The sequence below is a fragment of the Ochotona princeps genome, chromosome 21 (genome assembly GCF_030435755.1).
Source record: "Ochotona princeps isolate mOchPri1 chromosome 21, mOchPri1.hap1, whole genome shotgun sequence".
Classification (NCBI taxonomy): Eukaryota; Metazoa; Chordata; class Mammalia; order Lagomorpha; family Ochotonidae; genus Ochotona; species Ochotona princeps.
Window position 1 is genome coordinate 28,733,062 of NC_080852.1, and position 21,168 is coordinate 28,754,229.

Consider the following 21,168-nt stretch of genomic DNA (forward strand, 5'->3'; position numbering starts at 1 on the left):
TTGGTGGGCTTGAGGCCCCGCGGCATTTGGTCATTCCTAAGGAAGAGCCCTGGTCTCCCCCCCAGGTCCGAGGTGAACGTGGAACCAGAACGGAAGTATGGGCCCTGAGTACGATGAGGCTGCTGGGGCTCCCCCGGCATGCTGCTGCTCCTGAGAGAAGTCAGGGTGCTAACTGCCTGTGCCCCTTCCCGGCCTCATGGTAAGTGTGGTATACCTACCTGCAACTCAGATCTGAGGTCCACACCCCCGGCTAGGCCTGTGAGCCCTGGCTGACAGCTACCCACTTGAATCCACTTCCTAAATGCTCCAAAGAAGGTTTCGGGGACAGACTCCTGTGTGAGCAGGGAGATCCCTGGCAGAAGGGCAATCTACGTGGCCAGGCAGTTTGCTGAGCAGCAGTAAAGAGCACTGTGGATGCGGAGAGATTTCACAGGACCGAGGGGCTCTGAGGCTTGGTGGTGGGCGGGCACAGTCGCAAGCTGACTTACTGTAAACAGGACGAAGTACTTCTGGTTGTTCTCTCCGACACAGTTATTGACCCAGGGGCAGTGGTGGTCCATCTTGCGAATGCACCGCTTACAGACACTGAAACAGCCCATGAGTCACACTGTTAAGGGAGTCCTTACTGGGCTGGGGGACCCCATGGCAGCGGGGAGAGCCCAGCACCCACAGCTGCAGCTCCACTGCTTTCAAATAGCCCCTCAGACACTGCCAAGGGCTCTGCTCAGGATGTGTTGCAAGGGACCGGGAAGGCTAGGTCACCACTCCCAGGGTCACCTTCAAAGCCTCTTATCTTGCTCAATCTATAAACAGGCCGGAACTGGCAGGGATGTCATTTGGTAACACAGAGCTTAGAACTTGGCTTGCTGAAAGGATAAGTAGTTCGCAAACTTGGTTTGGTGAACAACTGCTGCTTATTTCCACATAAGACAAAAAAAAAAAAAAAAAAAAAAAAAAAGAAAAAAAAAAAAAAAGAAAGAAAGAAAGCAAAAAAAAATCCCGGCAAGCTTCAGGGGGAAGGTGCAGCAGCAGTGGCACGTGCTACTGCGGAGCACAGCACCTTCGCCATGGAGGGACCAAGGGAGAAGGCACGGCTGTTACAGAGCAGGGCCAGGGACGCAGGAAGCCCAGCCCAAGAACATCTCAGCGGGAAAGCACGCAACTGTTCCACTGCTCACCACAAAGTCTCATTAACTTGCACAGGTCTGTTACTGGGACAGTTTCTGGACAGGGACCGTTTACCACCTCATCTGATAGCAAACACCACCCCTGCTTGACGTGGGACCACACAAGACTCATGGGCCTTGGGAGAACTGCTTTCCAAAGCTGGAGTGGAGAATCATCTGCCAATAGATGTGCTCATCAAAAACTTGTTATTGGCTTAGATGCACCACAGCTTTGGTAGGATGCATCCTCCCGCCTGAGCTGAACGGAGTCAGCGCCTTCCCCCGTCTGTCTAGTCAGCCAGCCCAGCTCCACGGTAACCACACGCGACCGTAAGGCAGTTATCAACAACGCGGACACATACGAAGAGATGCAACAGGATTCGGTGGAGTGCACTACTCGAGCGCTGGAGAAATACAACAGAGAAGGATGCTGTGGCCCACATCAAAGAGGAGTTTGACGAGAAGTACAACCCCACTGGGCACTGCATCGTGGGGAGAAACTTCGGCAGTTATGTGACACATGAAACCAAACACTTCATCTACTTCTACCTGGGCCAGGTGGCCATTCTTCTGTTCAAATCTAGTTAAAAAGCATGGACTCAGCCACAAATCCAATGATCCACCAAAAAAACTGCAGCCTAAATTCCAAATATCAGAGATTGCCTTGGGAAGGGAACACCTCAGTCTTTGAACCTTCATTGTGTTTTGTGCAGGGCATTCTGTGTACTAGTTGTGGTTATAAAACAATTAGCAACAACCGCTTACATCTGTATTTATTTCATATTTGTCTTCCCCATTTTTTTCTCAGTTCATTCCTTTAAGAATAAATGTTGGAGATGCATTTAAAAAAAAACAAACTTATTACTGGGCCTGGCATGGTAGCCTAGTGGCTAACGTCCTTGCCTTGCATGTGCTGGATCCCTGATGGGTGCTGGTTCTAATCCCAGTGGCCCCGCTTCCCATCCAGCTCCCTGCTTGTAGCCTGGGAAGGCAGTAGAGGATGGCCCAAAGCCTTGGGACCCTGCACTGCGTGGGAGACCCAGAAGAAGAGCCTGGCTCCTGGCTTCAGATTGGCTCAGCTACAGCCGTTGCGGCCGCTTGGGGACTGAACCACCAGACGGAAGATCTTCCTCTCTGTCTCTCCTCCTCTACATATATCTGACTTTCCAATAAAAATAAAATAAATCTTTTAAAAAACTTATTATTTTAATTAAAAAAAAATTTTTCCCCAAAGACAGAGAGATCTATCTTGCATCTGCTGGCTTGCTCCCCAAATGCCCATGACAGTCCAGGGTGGGCCAGGTCAAAAATGGAAGCCTGGATCTCCCCGTCTCCTGGGATGGATGGCAGGGACCCAAGGACTTGAGCCATCATGTGCTGCTTCCCACCTCAGGGTAACACATTAGCACGAAACTAGGTCAGAAGCAGGAGGCTGGCACTGCGGCACTGTGGCACTGTGGCACTGCGGCGAGCTCAGCTGCTGCCTGTGAGGCAGACGTCCCATTTAGAAACACGGGTTTGAATCCTGGCTGCTTTGCTTCTGATCTAGCAGCCTGCTAACAAATCAGGAACTCAGTGGAAAAGTGCTTGGGCCTCTGCCACCTGCCTAGGATACCCAGACGGAGTTCTAGGCTCCTGGCTTCTGCCTGGCCCAGCTTCTGTGGCCCTCCGGGGGGTGAACTAACAATTGGAAGATCTCTTTCTTCAGCTTTCAAATAAATAAAAGTTTTAAAAAGTAATAATAAAAAGAAAAGAAGGGGAAAAAAGCAGCAGCAGAGTCAGGACTCAAACCTAGAGACTCCGACAGGCTGGGTGTCCTGGCAGTGCCTTGACTGCCATGACAAAGGCGCACACCCAAAACTTCTGTTTCCCCATTTCATTAAGGCAGGTTCCCTAACCTTTATCTTGTGGGCATTACTGGTTCAAAGTTGCACACCCCAAAATCTGGAATTCCATAAGTGCAAGCTTAACAATAACATGGGTTTGGTAACCCTAATTTGAAGCTTTTTTTCTGCACACAGATGCGATGCTCAAAAAGCACCACGTGTGAAGCATTTCAGGTTCTAGATCGTTAGCTTAGGGATGTTTATCAGGGGAGTCCACAAATACTCTCAAAAAACTCCACCATCAGAAACACTTTTGGCCCCAAGCACTTGAGACTGGTATCCTCAACAGGCTTAATTTTGTGTGTAAAAGTTCCTTGGTTCACATCAGCTTTTGCTCCCTGTGCTTCCATGACTAACTTTAATTCAAGTTTTTGGCCAAGCACACTGGGGTGGGTGTGTAGCTGCTGTGTCACATTCACACTGGCCTGGAGCTGGAGAGGATCTTGCCCACAAGTTGGAAGGGCAGGGAATGTACAAGAGCAGCGCCTTCTGGCTGCAGAGTCCACGCGCCCAGGACCCTGGGCCATAAGCACATGACCTCACAGAAGGAGGGCCCTGTGGCAGGGCACCTTTCTTTCCTGGGAGCAGGTATGTGCTTCTCAAAGCCTGGCATGAATTATGGTGGAAAGTGGTTAAGTCCAAGCCTTAGGTGTGAACAAGGAACATGTTGGGGTTGGGTAGGGAGGGCTGATGTGGTGGCAGAGTGGGCTAATCTTCCATCAGCATCCCATGTGAGCTCCAGTTTGTGTGCTACCTACTTATCTTCCATGCCGGCTCCCTACTGATGGCCTGGAAAGGCAGAGGGGGATGGCTCATGCCATTGGGTCCCTGCCACCCACAAGGAGACCCAGAAGAAGCTTCTGGCTTCTAGCTTTACACCGGCTCAGCTTGGGCCACTGTGGCCATTTAGGGAGTGAACCAGCAGATGGAAGATTTATGTCTCTATAACTTTTACTTTCACGTGAAAATGAATATTAAAAAAAAAAATAGAAACAACAGGAGGCCAGATCCTCAGATCTGTGGTGGGCTTCAGCGCTCTTCACCCGTGCTCTTCTCCATGTCTCCACAGGGCCTCAGGAACACATGCACATTCCAGAGTGTGTAGCCCGGGAGCCAAGGTGGAGAGCAGGAGGCCTGAAATGGGCACAGCTCAAGAGACGAGGACCAGCACCACCATCACCTTACCTCTGTCTCGTTGTTTCTGTTAGGAATCTTAAAATACACTGTGGGCAGGGGAAAGGAGCATCTGGTATAGCAGTTACAATACAACCTGTGACTTCCATATCCCACGCCAGAGTGTGTGGGTTGAGTCTTGGCTATGCTCCCAATTTCAGCCTCCTACTAATGCAAGCCCTGGGAGGTGGTGATGACCACTCAAGTGTACGAGTCTCTGCCACGCACGTGGGGGACCCGAGTTCTGGGCTCGTCTTTGAGCTGGCCAGGATACTCAAGGAATGAGCCAATGAATGCAAGTTCTGCCTTTGCCTTTCCAATACATTTTTAAAAACTTGTATAAATTACACACTATAACTGGTCATGCTCACTCCTGGGCATCCTGAAAATACAGACAAGTGGACAGCAAAGAGCGAAGACGCTCCCTGTGCCTTAGGCTTCAGGCACCAGGCCGTTGCCCTTTCCCGAGAGGGGCTGCCCCAGGGGTCTCAGTTCTTGCTGGTTCTTCCTGAGTCTTAATTCCCTGGGTCTGGGAAGCCAGCTCCCAAGGGTGGCTGACTTCCTGCTCCAGGCTTCTCAGCAGTGTCCCTCCCAAGTACACTCCATTTTAAAAGGGTTTTAAGTGGCGGCTCCGGAGGCAGTGTTGGCTCGGTGGCAGAGAGGCGCCAAGTGACCTGACATCCCCTGAAAGCTGCCGAGAACTTAAACAAAGCCCTCACAGCAAACACTTGCGTGTGCCCTCCTCCCAGGCTCTTACAAGAGATAAGGCGCAGGCACCAGGAAGCTGGGTTTCACACTGGGCAGCAAATCAGAAAATCACACAGCCTTCAGGTGCAAAGTGAATCCAGCTGCCAAGTGCTGCAAAAACTCCTCCAAGACACAAACTCTGTATTTTATTTTTAAAGATATGAAATGCCAAGGCTGTTTTTCTAATCAATTCACTATTAATTTAAAAAGCATAGTTGAGAAAGAGATATTTTCCATCCACCTGGCTCACATCCCATACAACCCCAACAACCAGGTCCAAACTAGGAACCTGGAATTCCATCTCCACCTCCCATGTGGGTGCAAGGGGCCAAATGCTGGGCCGTCGTCTGCTGCTCTCCCAGACGCATTGACAGCGCTAACCAAAGTGGAGGTCAGGTGATGCCCTGAGCCTGGCCCCATGCTAGCTGTGGCACACAAGAGCCACGTCTGAGGGCTTCTCAGGCGAGAGTCCTTTCTTCTTGTACTCCTTCCTTCCTTCTCTCTCTCAATCTCTCTTTCTTTCTTAAGATTTATTTATTTCCACTAGAAAGGCAGATTTATAGACAGAAAGATTTTTCATCACTGGTTCACACTCCCAAATAGCTGCAACGGAGCTGCCCTGATTTGAAACCAGAAGCCAGGAGCTTTTTCTGGGTCTCCCACGTGGCTGCAGGATCCCAAGGCTTTGAGCCATTCTATGCCCCTTTCTCAGGCCACAAGCAGAGAACTGGAAGGGAAGTGGAGCAGCTGGGATACAAACCGGTATTCATATAGGATCTGGCGCTTGCAAGGTAAGGATTTAGCCACTGAGCCATCGTGCTGTGTCCCAAGGTGATACTTCTTGGGGGACTTCCCAACTAGACTGCTAGACTCAAACCCTGTCCTCAGAGAAAATCACACAATATGTAGTCCCAGCCTGGGGCTCCCAACTCCTGCTCTGCTGTTTCAGGCCAAACCTAGTGGCTGAAGTCCACCTGTGTGGGAAACCCAGAAGCAGCTCCTAGCTCTGGATCAGCAATGCCGCTGTTGCAGCCACTTTGGGAGTGAACCAGCGGATAGAAGATCTGAGCTTCGTGAATACTCCAGCTACCCTTTCCTCTTATTCTGTACCTAACGTGTACCAAGATTTACTTATTTGAAAGAATTACAGAGACAGTTACCATCTGCTGGCTCACTCCACTGATGGATACAATGGCCAGGGTTGAGCTGGACAGAAGCCAGTCCTGGAACCCAGGTACTACATCATCATCTACTGTCTCCAGATGCATTAGCAGGAAACTAAATCAGAAATGGAGGAGTTGGGGCTCAAATCATGTCTCCCATATGGGATGTGGGCCCAGCACAGTAGCCTAGTGGTCAATGTCCTCACCTTACATGTGCCAGAATCTCATATGGGCGCCAATTCTAATCCCGATGGCCCTGCTTCCCATCCAGCTCCCTGCCTGTAGCCTGGGAAAGCAGGCAAGGATGGCCCAAAGCCTTGGGACCCTCCACCCATATGGGAGACCCTGAAGAAGCTCCTGGCTCCTAGTTTCAGATTGGCTCAGCTCTGGCCATTGTGGTCACTTGGGGACTGAATTAATGGACAGATCTTCCTCTCTGCTTCTCCTCCCCCTGTATATCTGACTTTCCAATAGAAATAAATAAATCTTAAAAAAAAAAAAAAAGAAAGAAAGAAAAGAAAAGCTATGCAGTCCGACCTTGAAGCATCAGGACTGGGTCTCCTCAGTTGCTGACACCAGTGGAGAACACAGACACACACAGGGGACATGACAAGCAGCTCATCGAAGCCAACAGAAGGTGTGGAATACCTCATCAAAAGATGCAACTCACAACATGTTAAACAGCTCTTTTAGCACAAAAATGTCCTTGAACAGCAAAGTGCAGTGTTCAACCAGATGAACTGTCATGGAGAAGACTCCAAACAACAAAGGAACCTCCAAGCCAAGAGGGGGGAGTGAGCACAGAGAAGTCAGCGGAGCAGCTCTGCTGCTCCGGTTCTACAACCGTCACCCTCTCCACCAAGGCCTATTTTAGAGGAAGGCCTTCAATCAACAGCAACCCCTTCAAGAATCAGACGTCGTCAAACGATCTTCTGAAGCTTGGTTTCCTGGTCCCCTCATTTTCACATACATCTGAACAAAGATGCAGCCAGGGGCTGCCAGATCCGACATCCAGCAGGATCAACTCCTCGCCCCCCGTATTCCAAACCAAACACCCTTTCCAATCTAGTGGGGGCATGGGACCAGGGGACAGCTGACAGCCCTACTGCTGAACTGGCACTGTGGGGGAGGCAGGCGGGAACCCCAGGGCACGTACCTGCAGTGGTGGGCTCGGTCGGGTTTGATGCTGCAGCATTTGGGACACTTGTACACCACCTGCCCAGGCTTCAGCTGCAAACTCTCGATAAATTCTTTAGTAGCATTTCCTTTGGGCACGGCCCCCTGGAAGAAAGAGGAACGGCGTCAGGGTCAGCCTGCTGCTTCCGGCGACCCCAACACCCTCAGCTGGGATAATCACCTTAACGGAACAATTGCACGTGTGTGTGACCTCTATGTTCAGAATGATGCGGCTGCAGGAATAGGCATTGTGATGACAAAATACTATCAGGCCACGTTAACCCCTTGAAGAGTTTCTGTACTAATTACTCCATTTCTGATGGCTCTGGCTTCCTTCTGCTAGAGGCACTTTCTTTCAGCTTCACGCTTCCCAGGAGCTGACTGACTTCTTTTGGTTCACACTAAACTTCCTGGTAGTAGTGCTGCTCTTTGCCACCTGCCACTGGTGAGTATTCTAACAGCCCAGTTTTCCAAATCCAGCTTGCAGATCCAAATTTGCAGCTCTACTTTTGAACAGGTTCTGTTAAAACTGGAATCAAAATACAGGTGTTATGACATAGCATCTGAAGCTGCTGCTTGGGATAACCTGCATCCCATACGGGAGTGCCAAGCTGAGCCCCTGCTAATGTGCTAAGGAAGCAGCAGATGGAGCTCAAGTCTTCGAGTCCCTGCCACCCACACGGGAGACCTGCACGGAGCCTGGTTCAGCCCTGGTGCTGCGGCCATTCGGGGTGTGAACCAGTGAATGCATAATCACCCCCGTCCTACTTTCTGTCACTCTGCTTTCCAAATAAGTATCTCACACACAAAATTCCTGAGTCAACTTCTGTCTCCTTATTTGAAAGCAGATTTGCTGCTGGTTTATTCCCCAAATGGCCACAATGGCTGGATCTAGGCCATTGAGCTGAAACCAGGAGCCAGGAATTTCCTTGGGTCTCCCACTAGGTGCAAGGACCCAAGGACTAGAGCCGTCCTCTGCTGCTTTTCCAGTCCTTCTCCTGGGAGGAGATTAGAAGTGGAGCAGCTAGGACACGAACTGGTGCCCATGTGGGACAGTGGCACTGCAGGTGGAGAATTGGCATGCTATACTACTACACAGACCCATGTCTATTTGATCCCCACTACTGCCAGGAATAAACTTTGTATCCAGTTCTTGGTGAATCCAACTGCCCAGTCCTGGTCACTGCAGCCATTATGAGAGCAAGTCAGCACACAGAAAAACCTGTTTCTCTTCCTCTCTTTAACTCCTTGCAAGTAATTTGGTTTTTCAAAGAAAGTTTATTTATCTGAAAGACAGTCACAGCGAAAGGAGGAGAGACAGAGAAAGAGCTTGTGTCTGCTGGTTCACATTCCAAAAGGCTCCAGCAGGCAGGCCTGAGCCAGGCTGAAGTCAGGGGATGTAAATTCCATCCGAGAGCCCCAAGGTCAGTGGCAGGGCCCTGGCCTGGCACAGTGAACACACAGCCCAAGCTAAGGCATCTGACAGCTTCCCGCTAATGGGTGAAAAGTGTTGTCAGTAGAATAATAAAGGGAGGGCCCGGCGGCGTGACCTAGCGGCTAAAGTCCTCGCCTTGAACACGCCCCGGGATCCCATATGGGCGCCGGTTCTAATCCCGGCAGCTCCACTTCCCATCCAGCTCCCTGCTTGTGGCCTGGGAAAGCAGTTGAGGACGGCCCAAAGCTTTGGGACCCTGTATCCGTGTGGGAGACCTGGAAGAGGTTCCTGGTTCCCGGCATCGGATTGGCACAGCACCAGCCGTTGCGGCTCACTTGGGGAGTGAAACATCGGACGGAAGATCTTCCTCTCTGTCTCTCCTTCTCTCTGTATATCCGGCTTTCCAATAATAATAAGTAAATCTTTAAAAAAAAAAAAAAAAAGAATAATAAAGGGAGACCAAGGAGACCATCCTGGGGAACTCCATGTGTTCTACTAAGCCCCCAACAGAACTGATACCACGTCAAGCCACGGCTGCAGAGTGAGACCGACATGCTCTCTCCACGGCCCCCACTTGCGCTCTATAGCATAACCAGGCTCTACTTCTCAGTGGGTATCCACAAGGCACCATGACCCAGGAAGTCACCGCACTATCACAACAGCAGAGCATGGGACTTCCTCCAAGTCCAAGAAGGCAGGTGAGGGTGGGCAGTGGCAGGTGCGTTGGCCAGACGAGCCCTGGTCTCCCTACAGTACAGTTAAAAACTCAAATAGGATAAGTGAGGGTCTGCTGCAGAAGAAAGGATGAGGAGCAGTCATCTGAGCCATTTCTTGAAGGAGTTCCGGAAGGGGAAGAACCACTGAAGAGACATCGTTAAATGCCAAGAACACAGAGAAGCTGTTTTTATCTTTTGCTAGGAACATGACTCACAGGGGTTGAAGACTGCATCTGTAGAGAGCAATAAAACAACACCTCTCGGCCGAAAACCTCCACCATGCCAAGCACTGGGGAAGCACAAGGAAAGCGGGGAGGCCGCGGGGCTGAGCACCTGGCAGGCACGGTCATCAGTGCTCAGGAGCTAAGGGGGAGGAAGGAGGGCGTGCAGTGGGATGCTGGCCTCTCCATCCCTCACACTCTCACAAGGGCCTCAACTGTGGAGTTGTCCATTCAGTCTGCTGTCACAGTGCAGCATCCCGTCCTGTATCAGAGTCCCAGTGTTGTGCTCCTGGCCAATTCTTGCTAAGGCACCTGGCCAGGTAGCACAAGGTGGCTTGAGTACTTGGGTCCCTGCCACCCACAGGACAACCAGGATGCCATTCTTGGCTCTCAGCTTCAGTCTGGCGCAGGCCAGCAAATGCAACCATTCAGGGAGTGAGCCAGAATTAACAGGGCTGCCAGAATTAGAACCGGTGCCCATATGGGATCCTGGTCATGCAAGGCGAGTACTTTAACCACTATGCTATCATGCCGGGCCCTCCCTCTGCCTTTCAAATAAATAAATCTTAAACTTTGTTTAAAAGTTCAAAACAGGGCCCGGCGGCGTGGCCTAGCAGCTAAAGTCCTCACCTTGAATGCCCCGGGATCCCATATGGGCGCCGGTTCTAATCCCGGCAGCTCCACTTCTCATCCAGCTCCCTGCTTGTGGCCTGGGAAAGCAGTTGAGGACGGCCCAATGCATTGGGACCCTGCACCTGCGTGGGAGACCTGGAATAGGTTCCTGGTTCCCGGCATCGGATTGGCACAGCACCAGCCCGTTGTGGCTCACTTGGGGAGTGAAACATCGGATGGAAGATCTTCCTCTCTGTCTCTCCTCCTCTGTGTATATCCGGCTTTCCAATAATAATAAAAATCTTAAAAAAAAAAAGTTCAAAACAGTACAAAGTTATTCTGTAAAAAGCACTCAGATGTCAGAAAAACACATGACAGAAATTTTACAAGCAAGAAAAACTTGCTGGGCAAGAATCATATGATATGTAAAACACCATTGAGAATATTATTCTACATATGATACTACATATACCATAGAAAGTGAAATAAGGAACACCAATTACAGATTACACACATACACACAAACTTGCATAGGGAAACAGGCAAGCTACATGCTAACAGTAGCATTAGTTATCTAGGAGGACTGAAGACACATTTTATTTTTTGACTATCTGAAATATTCTATTATCAACATATGGCTTTTGCAATATAAAAGACTCATTAAAAACACAGTAAAACCCAATAAATCCCAAGAAGCAATCACCCAAAGTAGGAATATGACCCTCCTCTTTTCCTGAGGTCTGTAAACATCCTCTAAAGAGTTGGGGTTTGGAAGCCCTTAGAGGCAGGCCAAGAAACAGGGCCCCCCAAAAGCCTCATCTTTCCATCACATGTGTGAAAAGGCAACCGAGTTTCCATACTGTGTGACTTTTTGTGGATCCTGAATCCACAGAAACCTGCCCAGACACCACTGCCATGCGTGTAAGAGGAAAGGTGCAAACGGACAACACTGCCCGGAGAGACCTAGTGACGGAGCTCTGCTTTCCTAAGCCAAGACCCAGCGGCTTGCTTCACACAGGAGCTCTCCTGAGGCCCGATCATAAGCAGGTCCCAGACACTGCAGCTTGGGAGATCCCACGGGAGTGACTGCAGAAAGAACGGGCAATCAGAGCTCCTGCTCATACTCTCACTTTTGCCTGTAATTCTTTATTTTTTAAATATTTACTTTTACTTCCTTGAAAGACACACTCACAGAGAGGATAGAGAGAAGAGATCTGTCATCCGCTAGTTCACTCCCTAAATGGCCACAACTGTTGTAGCAGGGCTGGGTCAGCCTGAAGCCAGCAGCCTGGAACACCAACTGGGTCTCTCACGTGAGTGGCAGGGGACAAGTACCTGGGCCGTCTTCCACTGCCTTCTCAGACTCACTAACAGAGACCCAGATCAGAAGTTTGATTTAGGACTCAAGCCTGTGTTCAATATGGCCTGCCAGGAAGGCAAGCAGCAACTTAATCTACCATGCCACAATGGTAACTCCTCATCTGTTCTCCTAGACGAAGACTAGAAACAGTGAGCAGCTTGGGCTTTCTAACAGCCCGACTCCATGTGCATCAATCTCCCACAAGGTTCATCCCCATCCAGGCCGCTGCACCTGCAGGGCTCTCCTGGGGACACTCATTGCTTTCCTCACTTCCTTCTCCCCTTTCCTGGTCTCATCTTTCCCCCCTGCCTCCCTCCACTTTCTGTTTTTAAAGAGTGTGTTCTGGGCCCGGCAGCGTGGCCTAGCGGCTAAAGTCCTCACCTTGAATGCCCTGGGATCCCATATGGGCGCCGGTTCTAATCCCAGCAGCTCCACTTCCCATCCAGCTCCCTGCTTGTGGCCTGGGAAAGCAGACGAGGACGGCCCAAAGCCTTGGGACCTTGCACTCGCATGGGAGACCTGAAGAAGCTCCTGGTTCCTGGCTTCGGATTGGCTCAGCTCCGGTCGTTGCAGCAGATTGGGGAGTGAACCATCGGATAGAAGATCTTCCTCTCTGTCTCTCCTCCTCTCTGTACATTTGACTTGCAATAAAAATAAACAAAACTTAAAAAAAAAAAACCTGGCTTCAGAGCGATTGTTGAAGTTCTCCTGTCCTGGCTGTTGCCCTCTACCTCACTCTGACCTCAGTGGGATGGAGTGCAGCCACGTGCTGTTTGTGCACGTGTGTGCATGTACATCTGTGTGTGAGTGCTGTGGAGGGGGCCTGGAGTGCCTGCACTCACCATTCCTCTTAGTGGCTAGCCCAAACTCCTGCTACCTTCTTCTCCTACACATTTCCTTTTTGATTTCAGAGAAAACTGCAACTGTTGGTAAGTTCCTGCGAACCCCTCATCCCTTCCCGGACCAGCAGGCCCCACTGTCTTGGAGGACAAGGGGTCCAGCTAGTCCTGGCTCCCAGGGACTCCACACAAACTCTCCAGGCTCTCTCCTGTTCTCAGCAGACTCTGCACTCTGCCCACCTTCCCTGAAAAGTCACCCGCACACAGAGTCGCCCCCTTACTGTTCACCCTGTTGTGCACGGGCACCCATTCCCTCAACACCAAGAACTCTGACCATGTCACTGCACAACTTCCGGTGGCCAAACCCACAGATCAATTCTTGGCCCTCAGCATCCTCAGGGTCTCCTCATTGCCCACTAACTTTTCTTCCCAGAGTGTGGGCCATACCTCTCCCTGGCTCTCATGATCCTACTTGTCCTGGACACTGGGGTTCCTCAGGGACCTTCTTCCTGCCCACTCTGCACGCTCCCCTGGACATTTTGCCTGCAATCCCCAACTTCTGTTACAGAGTTGAATCTTGCTCCAGCATCAACCTCTTTTGCATCTGCAGGGGTCTCTATTCACTTGAACAAAGGCATTGAAACAAAATAAAATCAAACTCCAGAATTCCCTGTGCACAGCCAAACCTCCACCCACTACTCTGTCCTCCTGGAGTCTCCCTTCCCTGGCCCATGGCACATCCATTTGGTTTGTTATTCAGGTGAGAATCTTCGATCCTTCTAACCCTGTATCCCCCAGCCCTGCCCGACTACTCCATGGGGCTGATTCTGCTAGAAGCTATGCTTTGCATGCCACGCCCTCCACACCACCGACAAGGCCTACTTCCAGGCCTACAGGCTCTCCCTCACATTTGCAGCCTCACCTCTGTCCTTCCTCTTGACTCCTCTCCAGCGTAAACTTTCTCTCAGTGTGAGTCTGATCACAGTATTCCTAAAAGTCTGTAATGCTCCCTAGGCACGATGGCTACCCAACCTGCCCTGGGACCAATCAATCAACCCATGTACCCGCCTGCCTCCTTCCCTCCCTCCTTTCCTCCCTCCCTCCCAGTTTCACCCTGCGGACTCCGTGCAGTTCCCCAAAGGCATCGTGCCCTCTGACTTCTCCTTTTCTGCACTCCAACTCCTTACTGGCAGCACCCAAATCCTTCACCCCTTCAGCTGGCCAGGCACCTCCTTGCTTCTTTTTTTCTTTAACATTTGTTTATTTTTATTGGAAAGGCAGAATACACGGAGAGGAGGGGAGAGAGAGAGAGAGGAAGAACTTCCGTTTGCTGATTCACTCCCCAAGAGGCCTCAAGGGCCAGAGCTGTCTGATCTGAAGCCAGGAGCTAGGAACTTCTTCCAGGTCTCCCACGTGGGTACAGGGTCTCAAAGCCTTGGGCTGTGCTCGACTGCTTTCCCAGGCCACAAATAGGGAGCTGGATGGAAAGTGAGGTTGTTGGGACATGAACTGGTGCCATATGGGATCCTGGTGCAAGGCGAGGACCTTAGGCACTAGGCTACCATGCCAGGCCTTGCTTCTTGCACCTACGCCAGCCCCTCCTCTGACCCAGGGATCACCTTCTCTGCCCCTTTTGTGATGCCCCAATCCAAGCCAGACAAATTCCTAATCAGTTCGCAGGCTAACACGCAGGGAACCACACCCCACCCACCCAGAGGAGAAAGACAGCATCTCTCAATTCCAGGCCCAGCAAACCGCCCAGGGTCTGGCAAGCAGCCAGACAGTGGGACAGACGTTTATACAGTGCTTCTATGCTAGCAGGGTTTCAAATGCTGATAGAACCCTATTCTGTCAGCTATTTCTGACCATGAACCCATGAGGTAGACACTATGCTGTCCTCCCTTCTTATCTCAAGTAAACAATGCAGAGCTGTCCCACAACTTCCCAAGGTGATGCTGCCAAGAGGCAGCAGAACGACATTTAGATCTGGGCGATCTGACTCAACAACCCGTAACTTTACACAGAGACATATTTACCAGGTATTACTGGTGTGTGACTTGGGAAAAGGTGTTTTTTAAGATTTACTTTTATTGGAAAGTCAGAATTATAGAGTGAAGAGAGGAAGATTTCCCATCTGCTGGTTCAATCCCCAAGTAGCCAGAATGGCTAGAGCTGAGCGATCCGAAGCCAGGAACTTCTTCCAGGTCTCCCATGCGGGTGCAGGATCCCAAGACTTTGGGCCGTCCTCGGCTGCTTTCCCAGGCCACAAGCAGGGAGCTGGATGGGAAGTGGAGCAGCTGGGACATGGATTGGCGCCCGTATGGGATCCAGCGTGTGCAGGGTGAGGATTTAGCCAATAGGCTACTACACCAGGCCCTGGAAAGGCTTTTTTTTAACAGTTGCCTCAAAGTAACACCACTCTCTTGCCAACGCCATCATCCACTAACACTGAAACACATCCAGGATCACAGTACTTGCTCTAATCAGTACCTAGGATACCGTAACTGTGTGAGAAAGACACCAAGGAAAACAGTGGGGACGGGGCTGAAGAAACCAGCGATTTTCAAGGGCCATCTCAAACAACAATAATCAAGCATGCTGGGGCTGGCAACCAAATGGGTGCCAGTTCACATCTCACTTCAAATCCAGATTGCTGCTTATGCCTGGGAAAGCAGTGAGGACGGTTCTAGGCCTTGAGTTCGTCGACCCACATTCGAGACCTGAAGAAGTTTCTTGCTTCTAGCTTTGGACCAGTCCAGTTTTGGTGATTACAGTCATTTGGGGAGTAAATCAGTGGATGGAAAATCTCTTTCAAGTAAAACAAATCTCCTTTTTAAAAAATATTTATGGTTCTGGCGGCGTGGCCTAGCGGCTAAAGTCCTCGCCTTCAACACCCCGGGATCCCATATGGGTGCTGGTTCTAATCCTGGCTGCTCCACTTCTCATCCAGCTCCCTGCTTGTGGCTTGGGAAAGCAGTCGAGGACCGCCCAAAGCCTTGGGTCCCTGCACTCGTGTGGGAGACCCTGAAGAAGCGCCTGGCTCCTTGCTTCGGATTGGCTCAGCTCTGGCCATTGTGGCTGCTTGGGGAATGAACCATTGGACAGAAGATCTTCCTTTCTGTTTCTCTTCCTCTCTGTATAACTGCCTTTCCAATATGAAAAAAATAAATCTTTTTTTAAGATTTATTTATTTTATTACAAAGTCAGATATACACAGAGGAGGAGAGACAGAGAGGAAGATCCTCCGTCCTATGATTCACTCCCCAAGTGAGCTGCAACGGCTGGTGCTGTGCCAATCCGAAGCGGGGAACCAGGAACCCCTTTCAGGTCTCCCACACAGATGCAGGGTCCCAAAGCTTTGGGCCGTTCTCGACTGCTTTCCCAGACCACAGGCAGGGAGCTGGATGGGAAGCGTGGCTGCCGGGACTAAAACCAGCAACCATGTGGGATTCCAGTGTGTACAATGCAAGGACTTTAGCCACCAGGCTCTAGTGCTAGGCCCAATAAATCTCTTTTAAGAGAAAAATAATATTAAGACGAAATCACGCCAGGATCCATCCTTTCTTCTGCTACAGCCTTTATCACAGGAGGCTACCCTGTCTCCTTGACAAAGAGGCTCCCTGCTGGGTTTAGAAGACATGGGGCCACAAGTAAAAGCTGAACAAAAGGGCATCTTTTATTACTGTATCCCAGCGCAAAGAACATCATAAAAACTTATGAATAAATACTTAACTTGCTTTCAGTATGACCAAGTTGATGCAACTGTAAACTCTAGCCACCAGGCTACCACACTGGGCCCAACATTAAACTCTTTCGGCCTTTCATGTGTGGAAGTACTTACAATCAGACCCACGTACTTGTTTTCCTCAGGCGGGGACTGCTGGGTGAGCCTGTCGGCCAGCAGGCCCCTGCCTGTCCACATGCGCCATCTCAGTGAGACACGCTTATGAACAGGCAGTGGCTCCGTCACATCTAATGGGCCTGGGAAAGCTGCCTCCCTGGAGATGGAGTCACCATCCACCACCTGAGACAGCAGGAAATGAGAAGGGAGCTAGTCCCAGAAGCCTGTGTGGCCAGGGCCAGGGCCAGAGCCACCAGCAGTGCTTTCCTTTGCCTGATTTAAACACACACACTTCCCAGGAGCTGAAATGTGAAGCCACGAAAGGCATTTTTCAAACACCGCAGCCTCTTGCCTTTTGGCACACAAGATGGTGATGAATAGGATGGGGTGTTTTAATACCAGGGGACAAAACCTCCAAGAGCCACCATGTGGCCTGGTATATTCAGCTGGTCATCACATAGAACACTACCACTTCGCCACAGGTACTCATCAAGAGGCTGCTGCTGCGGCCCATGCGGGCTGGCCCAGTGTCTGAGGCAAAAATGAACCTCATCTAAGCCATTTTTGTGTCAGTTCCTGGAACTTAATGTGGCTTTCCTCTCAGATCTGCCTGGCTCTGGTCCTGGAAGCATCATCCTTATCCCACTCTCAGTACAGCTCAGCTGTTGTGACCTTGTTCCAGAGTACAAGGCCAATTCAACTACATCTTTCCGGCCAAGACCCTTCCATGGTACTGACAGTATATTCACCCAAGACAGGCAGGTGTGGTGCTCATGTTGGGCTCTTCCCTAGCTGGATTTCTACAGAACTGTGAACATGGGGGACGGTCCCACCCTCTTCCACCCATTCCCACCCAGCCCTGACCCTCCTGATTTCCACATTCCCATGGTCCAAGGGGTACATGCAGGGTATGCCTACACCAGGGCCAGAGGAGAGTGTGGGCTAGTCAAAACGAGCCCAGACATACTCACGGGGTCCGTCAGCATGGCCCGGCAGTGGGAAGCCAGGGCCAAGAAGGCCAGCACGTTGAAAAGGATCCCATTGATGATGCTGTACACGTAGTCTCTGGATGGAAGCAGCATGACAAAGAGGACCACGAACTCCGCATAGAGGACCAGAAACCAGGTGACAATGGCACAGGCAATGCCACAGCCGTCGCGGATAAACCACATGGTTCCCACAGGACCAGGGTAGGGAGGTGGGATGCACTTCTCTGGCTGGAGGTATACAGGTTTTCGTTCAATGTCTCGGAAGTGGTGGGCGGGGTTGAGCATCATAAGTTATTCTGTCCATACTGGCATCTGAAACACAAGAAAGAATGCAGGAACTTGGAATTGTCTCATCAGCTAGAGGACAGACAAAACCACCTTTCCAAAGTGAACCACAAGTATCCAGTGCAAACTCCTTGCTGAAGGCTGCCTGCACGCCTTTTTTACTCAAAATGTGAGTTGTCTGACAGTTCGCATATTGGCTGCAATTGACTAATCCTCTACTCCAAGTGCCAGCATCCCAAATGGGGGCTGGTTCCTGTCCTGGCTATTTCACTTCCTATCCAGCTCCCAGCCTGTGGCCTGGGAAAACAGCGGAGGATGGCCAAATGCCTTGGGATCCTGCACCTATGCAGGAGACCCAGAAGAAGCTCCTGGCTTCAGATCAGCTCAGATGGCAGCCAGGTGCTTGCTCTATCACGTATAGTAACAGCAGAGCTCAAAGCTATCTTATCCCCAAAAATGAACCATATTGGCCAGGTGGATTTGCAGCTCGGGAGTAAACCAGCAGATGGAAGATCTTTGTCTCTCTGAAAATGTGCCTTTCCTATAAAAATAAATCTTAAAAAAAAAAAAAAAAAAAAAAAAAAAAAAAAGGTGTCTTCTCTGTTCCTTAGTGCCAACAGGACCATCTGGCCCCAAAGATTCACTCACACGCCTGGGCAGGCTGGAGCAGAAGCAGTAGACACAGCTCATCACAGGTGCATAACTAGAATTCGGGCCTCTGGGTTACTGGTGATCTAGGCCGACTGGGCTTTCACAGTCAAGCTTTCACTTGAAGAATCAAGGAAAGGGGAGACACATGTGTACCAACTTCTCTGGGAAATCTGTCACCAGTAACACCCCTGCCTCCACACCAAGGTCAAACCCACAGGTTGCTGTTGAGGCTGCTCGGGGTTAACAGGGAAGTATAGCAGAAAAAAATAGTGATGGCTGAGGACTAGTGTGAAGCTGTAACCATTCCACATTCCAAGTGCACTAGCAACCAATAAAGGCAACACAGTCACTAGGACAGGTACAGTTCTTGAAACAAACCAAATGTTTTAGCCCGAGTGGTCAATATGATTCTTTTCTGGGGACAAGACAACTTTGAGCTGTGCTGTCCCTATCGGTGACGGAACAGGAGTAGAATGTATTGGACAATTAGTGTCAAGTATTCCCAGCACCTGGCCATGCAATTTCACCAGTCTTTGTTTTCTCACTTGTAGAACACCCATATTCCAGCTCTGGCCACCTCCTCCCAGGGAGGAGGTGTCCAAGTCAAGAGAGCTGGTGGAAGCGCTTGTGCAAACACAGCAGACCTCAACAGTTACACATGGACTCTCCAGGAAAGACACCCACTGTTCCCGACAGCTGTCCCCCAGTCTCTGGAGACATCAGTAACACAACTAAGCAGCAACGACCAAAGTCTATCCACATGTATGACAGACATAGGGAGCACATCTGCCCTGCTCTGTTTTCATCTTAACATCTCTGGTTGACTGCATCACCAACCAGGTTTCTCAGAAAATGAGGTGGCTAGGGCTGGCACAATGGCTCAACTGGCTAATCATCTGCCTGCAAGTGCTAGCATCCCATACTGGCACCAGTTTGTGTCCCAACTGTTCCACTTCCGATCAGCTCCCTGCTTGTGGCCTGGGGGGAGAAAAGTGGGGGATGGCCCAAAGCCTTGAGACTCTGCGCCTGCATAGGAGATCTGGCAAAGGCTTCTGGCTTCAGATCAGCTCAGCCCAGCTGTTGTAGCCATTTGGGAAGTGAACCATCAGATGGAAGATCTTTGTCTCTCTGTACATCTATTTCTCCAATAAAAAAACAATGACATCTTAAAAAAAAAAAGAAAAGGAGAAAAAGAAGAGAGGAGAGGAGGGAAGGGAAGAGGGAAGGGAAGAGGGAAAGGAGAGGAGAGCAGGGAAAAGGAGAAGAGGGAAGGATAGGCAGAGAGGAGAGGCTACAAGTGATTCCCTGAATGGCATGGCTCTGAAGGCAAGGTCAGGCTTCCATGGTTGTGCTGGGCTACCCTTATCCCTTCTTCCTGTACTGCCCTCACCCCCAAACAAAAGCATCTGGATTGAAGACAGCATAGTTATGAAAAGTTAGAATGAGTCCAGAAAGGTCCAGACATTCTAGAGCCAAAGGTTGTGTGTTTTCCACCTAGATTCCCACAATCACTAAGCTCTAAACCAATCATGTGTCAATGGCCCACAGCCACAACATTCAATTACACACCGTCTCTGGCTGCTTTTGAACTACAAAGCAAGAAGCAAGCAGCCGTGATGGATTCCACATGACCCACAAGCCAAAGGTATTTACTCTAGAAAAGTCTGATACTTGATCCCAAGCAGCGGTAACCCATCAAATAAATAATACATTCACCACAACTCCTGCCTTTCCAGAACAGCTTGGTGTGGTGGATGGTCAGTTACATTCATAGTCCGAGGGCCAATGTAAAAAAAAAAAATCTTATTCCTTAATCTGCGAGGCCGAGAGATGAAGGGAGAGCTTCTGAGCGCTGGTCTACAGTACTCAGGGCTGAGAACATTCCTGTGCGGGTGGGCAGGACCCCAACCACCCAAGTCCTCACCTGCTGCCCCTGCCTCAACCCACATCAGGAAACTGAATAGAATCTCTCTATATGGGACAAAGGTAGCTTAACTGCGAGGCTAAACCTGCTCCCTGAGGGCCATTCAAATGGTGGAGGTGAATCCTAAAACTGATGCCAACTTTGGAAAAGAAAAAAAGACCTAATGAAGAAAAGAGAACCACTTACTGCTATTCCTGCATTAAGTGACAGCAGCCATCCGTTTCCTCTGGGACGACTGGGGACCATGGCCAGAACAGCCATTACTGGCCTGTGCTAGGTAATGACATCCCCAGGGGCTACCCAGATTCAATGGGTCTCGGTCTTGCAGCAAGCGGCAGTTCAGATTATAATTATAACTCTGGCATCTCCTCTGTGTGGTTCTTTGTCTTCCTCTTCCACTCCTGGCTACTGTCATTTCTGTATCTATAGTCACCAGTTTTCCCAACATACCCTCTATTTACTACTGCTAATTGCCTGTGGGCTAGAAAAGTAAATACAACTAAGTTGTATTAGACCTCTTTATGAAACAGGCAGTCCTGTATAACAAGCCTGCAGGAAAAGCCCGCAGCTCTCCCACCACACACATCCTTGACAGCTTGAAGTCCTGCCTTACATTAACCTGGTGCCTGGCCCTTAGTAGCCATTGCATGTACACATTCATGAGACAAATGCCCGAGCCTTGGGAGCCCAGGGCTCGCTCTCTCAGAGGCTTACTCAGAGGCCTGCGTACTTTCAGGGCTGTGCCCTAACCTGGTTGAAGGAGGGTACACCAAGCAGATATGTGAAACAGGTGAACTGACCCTTAATTCAAGTAAACAGTGTCCCCTCCTTGAACAATGTGGGGTCAAGAAGTGTGCAAAGAAACTACGTTTTCCCAACACCCCCACTAGTGAGTGACAGCCTGTGAGCTGGGAAAAGGTGCAGCCATATTACTTCTCCAGTAAAGATCTGTCCCATAGTCCCAACTCAAAACCTGAGAAATAA

At 50.2% G+C, this 21,168-nt stretch overlaps 1 protein-coding gene and 1 pseudogene across 5 annotated transcripts in view; one reads left to right on the forward strand and one right to left on the reverse strand.

The window, feature by feature from the left end:
* The window catches only part of ZDHHC3 (zinc finger DHHC-type palmitoyltransferase 3), a 50,380-nt gene that overhangs the window by 15,796 nt on the left and 13,416 nt on the right, over nt 1–21,168 (reverse strand). For 4 of the 5 annotated variants that reach the window (XM_058678802.1, XM_012925897.2, XM_004581402.2 and 1 more), the window contains exons 2-4: nt 17,307–17,636; nt 7,292–7,416; nt 489–585 (exon numbers count right to left, since the gene is read on the reverse strand). In XM_058678802.1, coding sequence (XP_058534785.1) covers nt 489–585; nt 7,292–7,416; nt 17,307–17,612 — 528 coding nt within the window. In that variant the 5' untranslated portion in view covers nt 17,613–17,636. Of the gene's footprint in view, nt 1–488; nt 586–7,291; nt 7,417–17,302; nt 17,637–21,168 lie in introns of those variants that run through there. The other variant, XM_058678804.1, reaches the window with a different exon arrangement.
* Nucleotides 1,386–1,796, forward strand: LOC105941601 (dynein light chain 1, cytoplasmic-like; annotated as a pseudogene).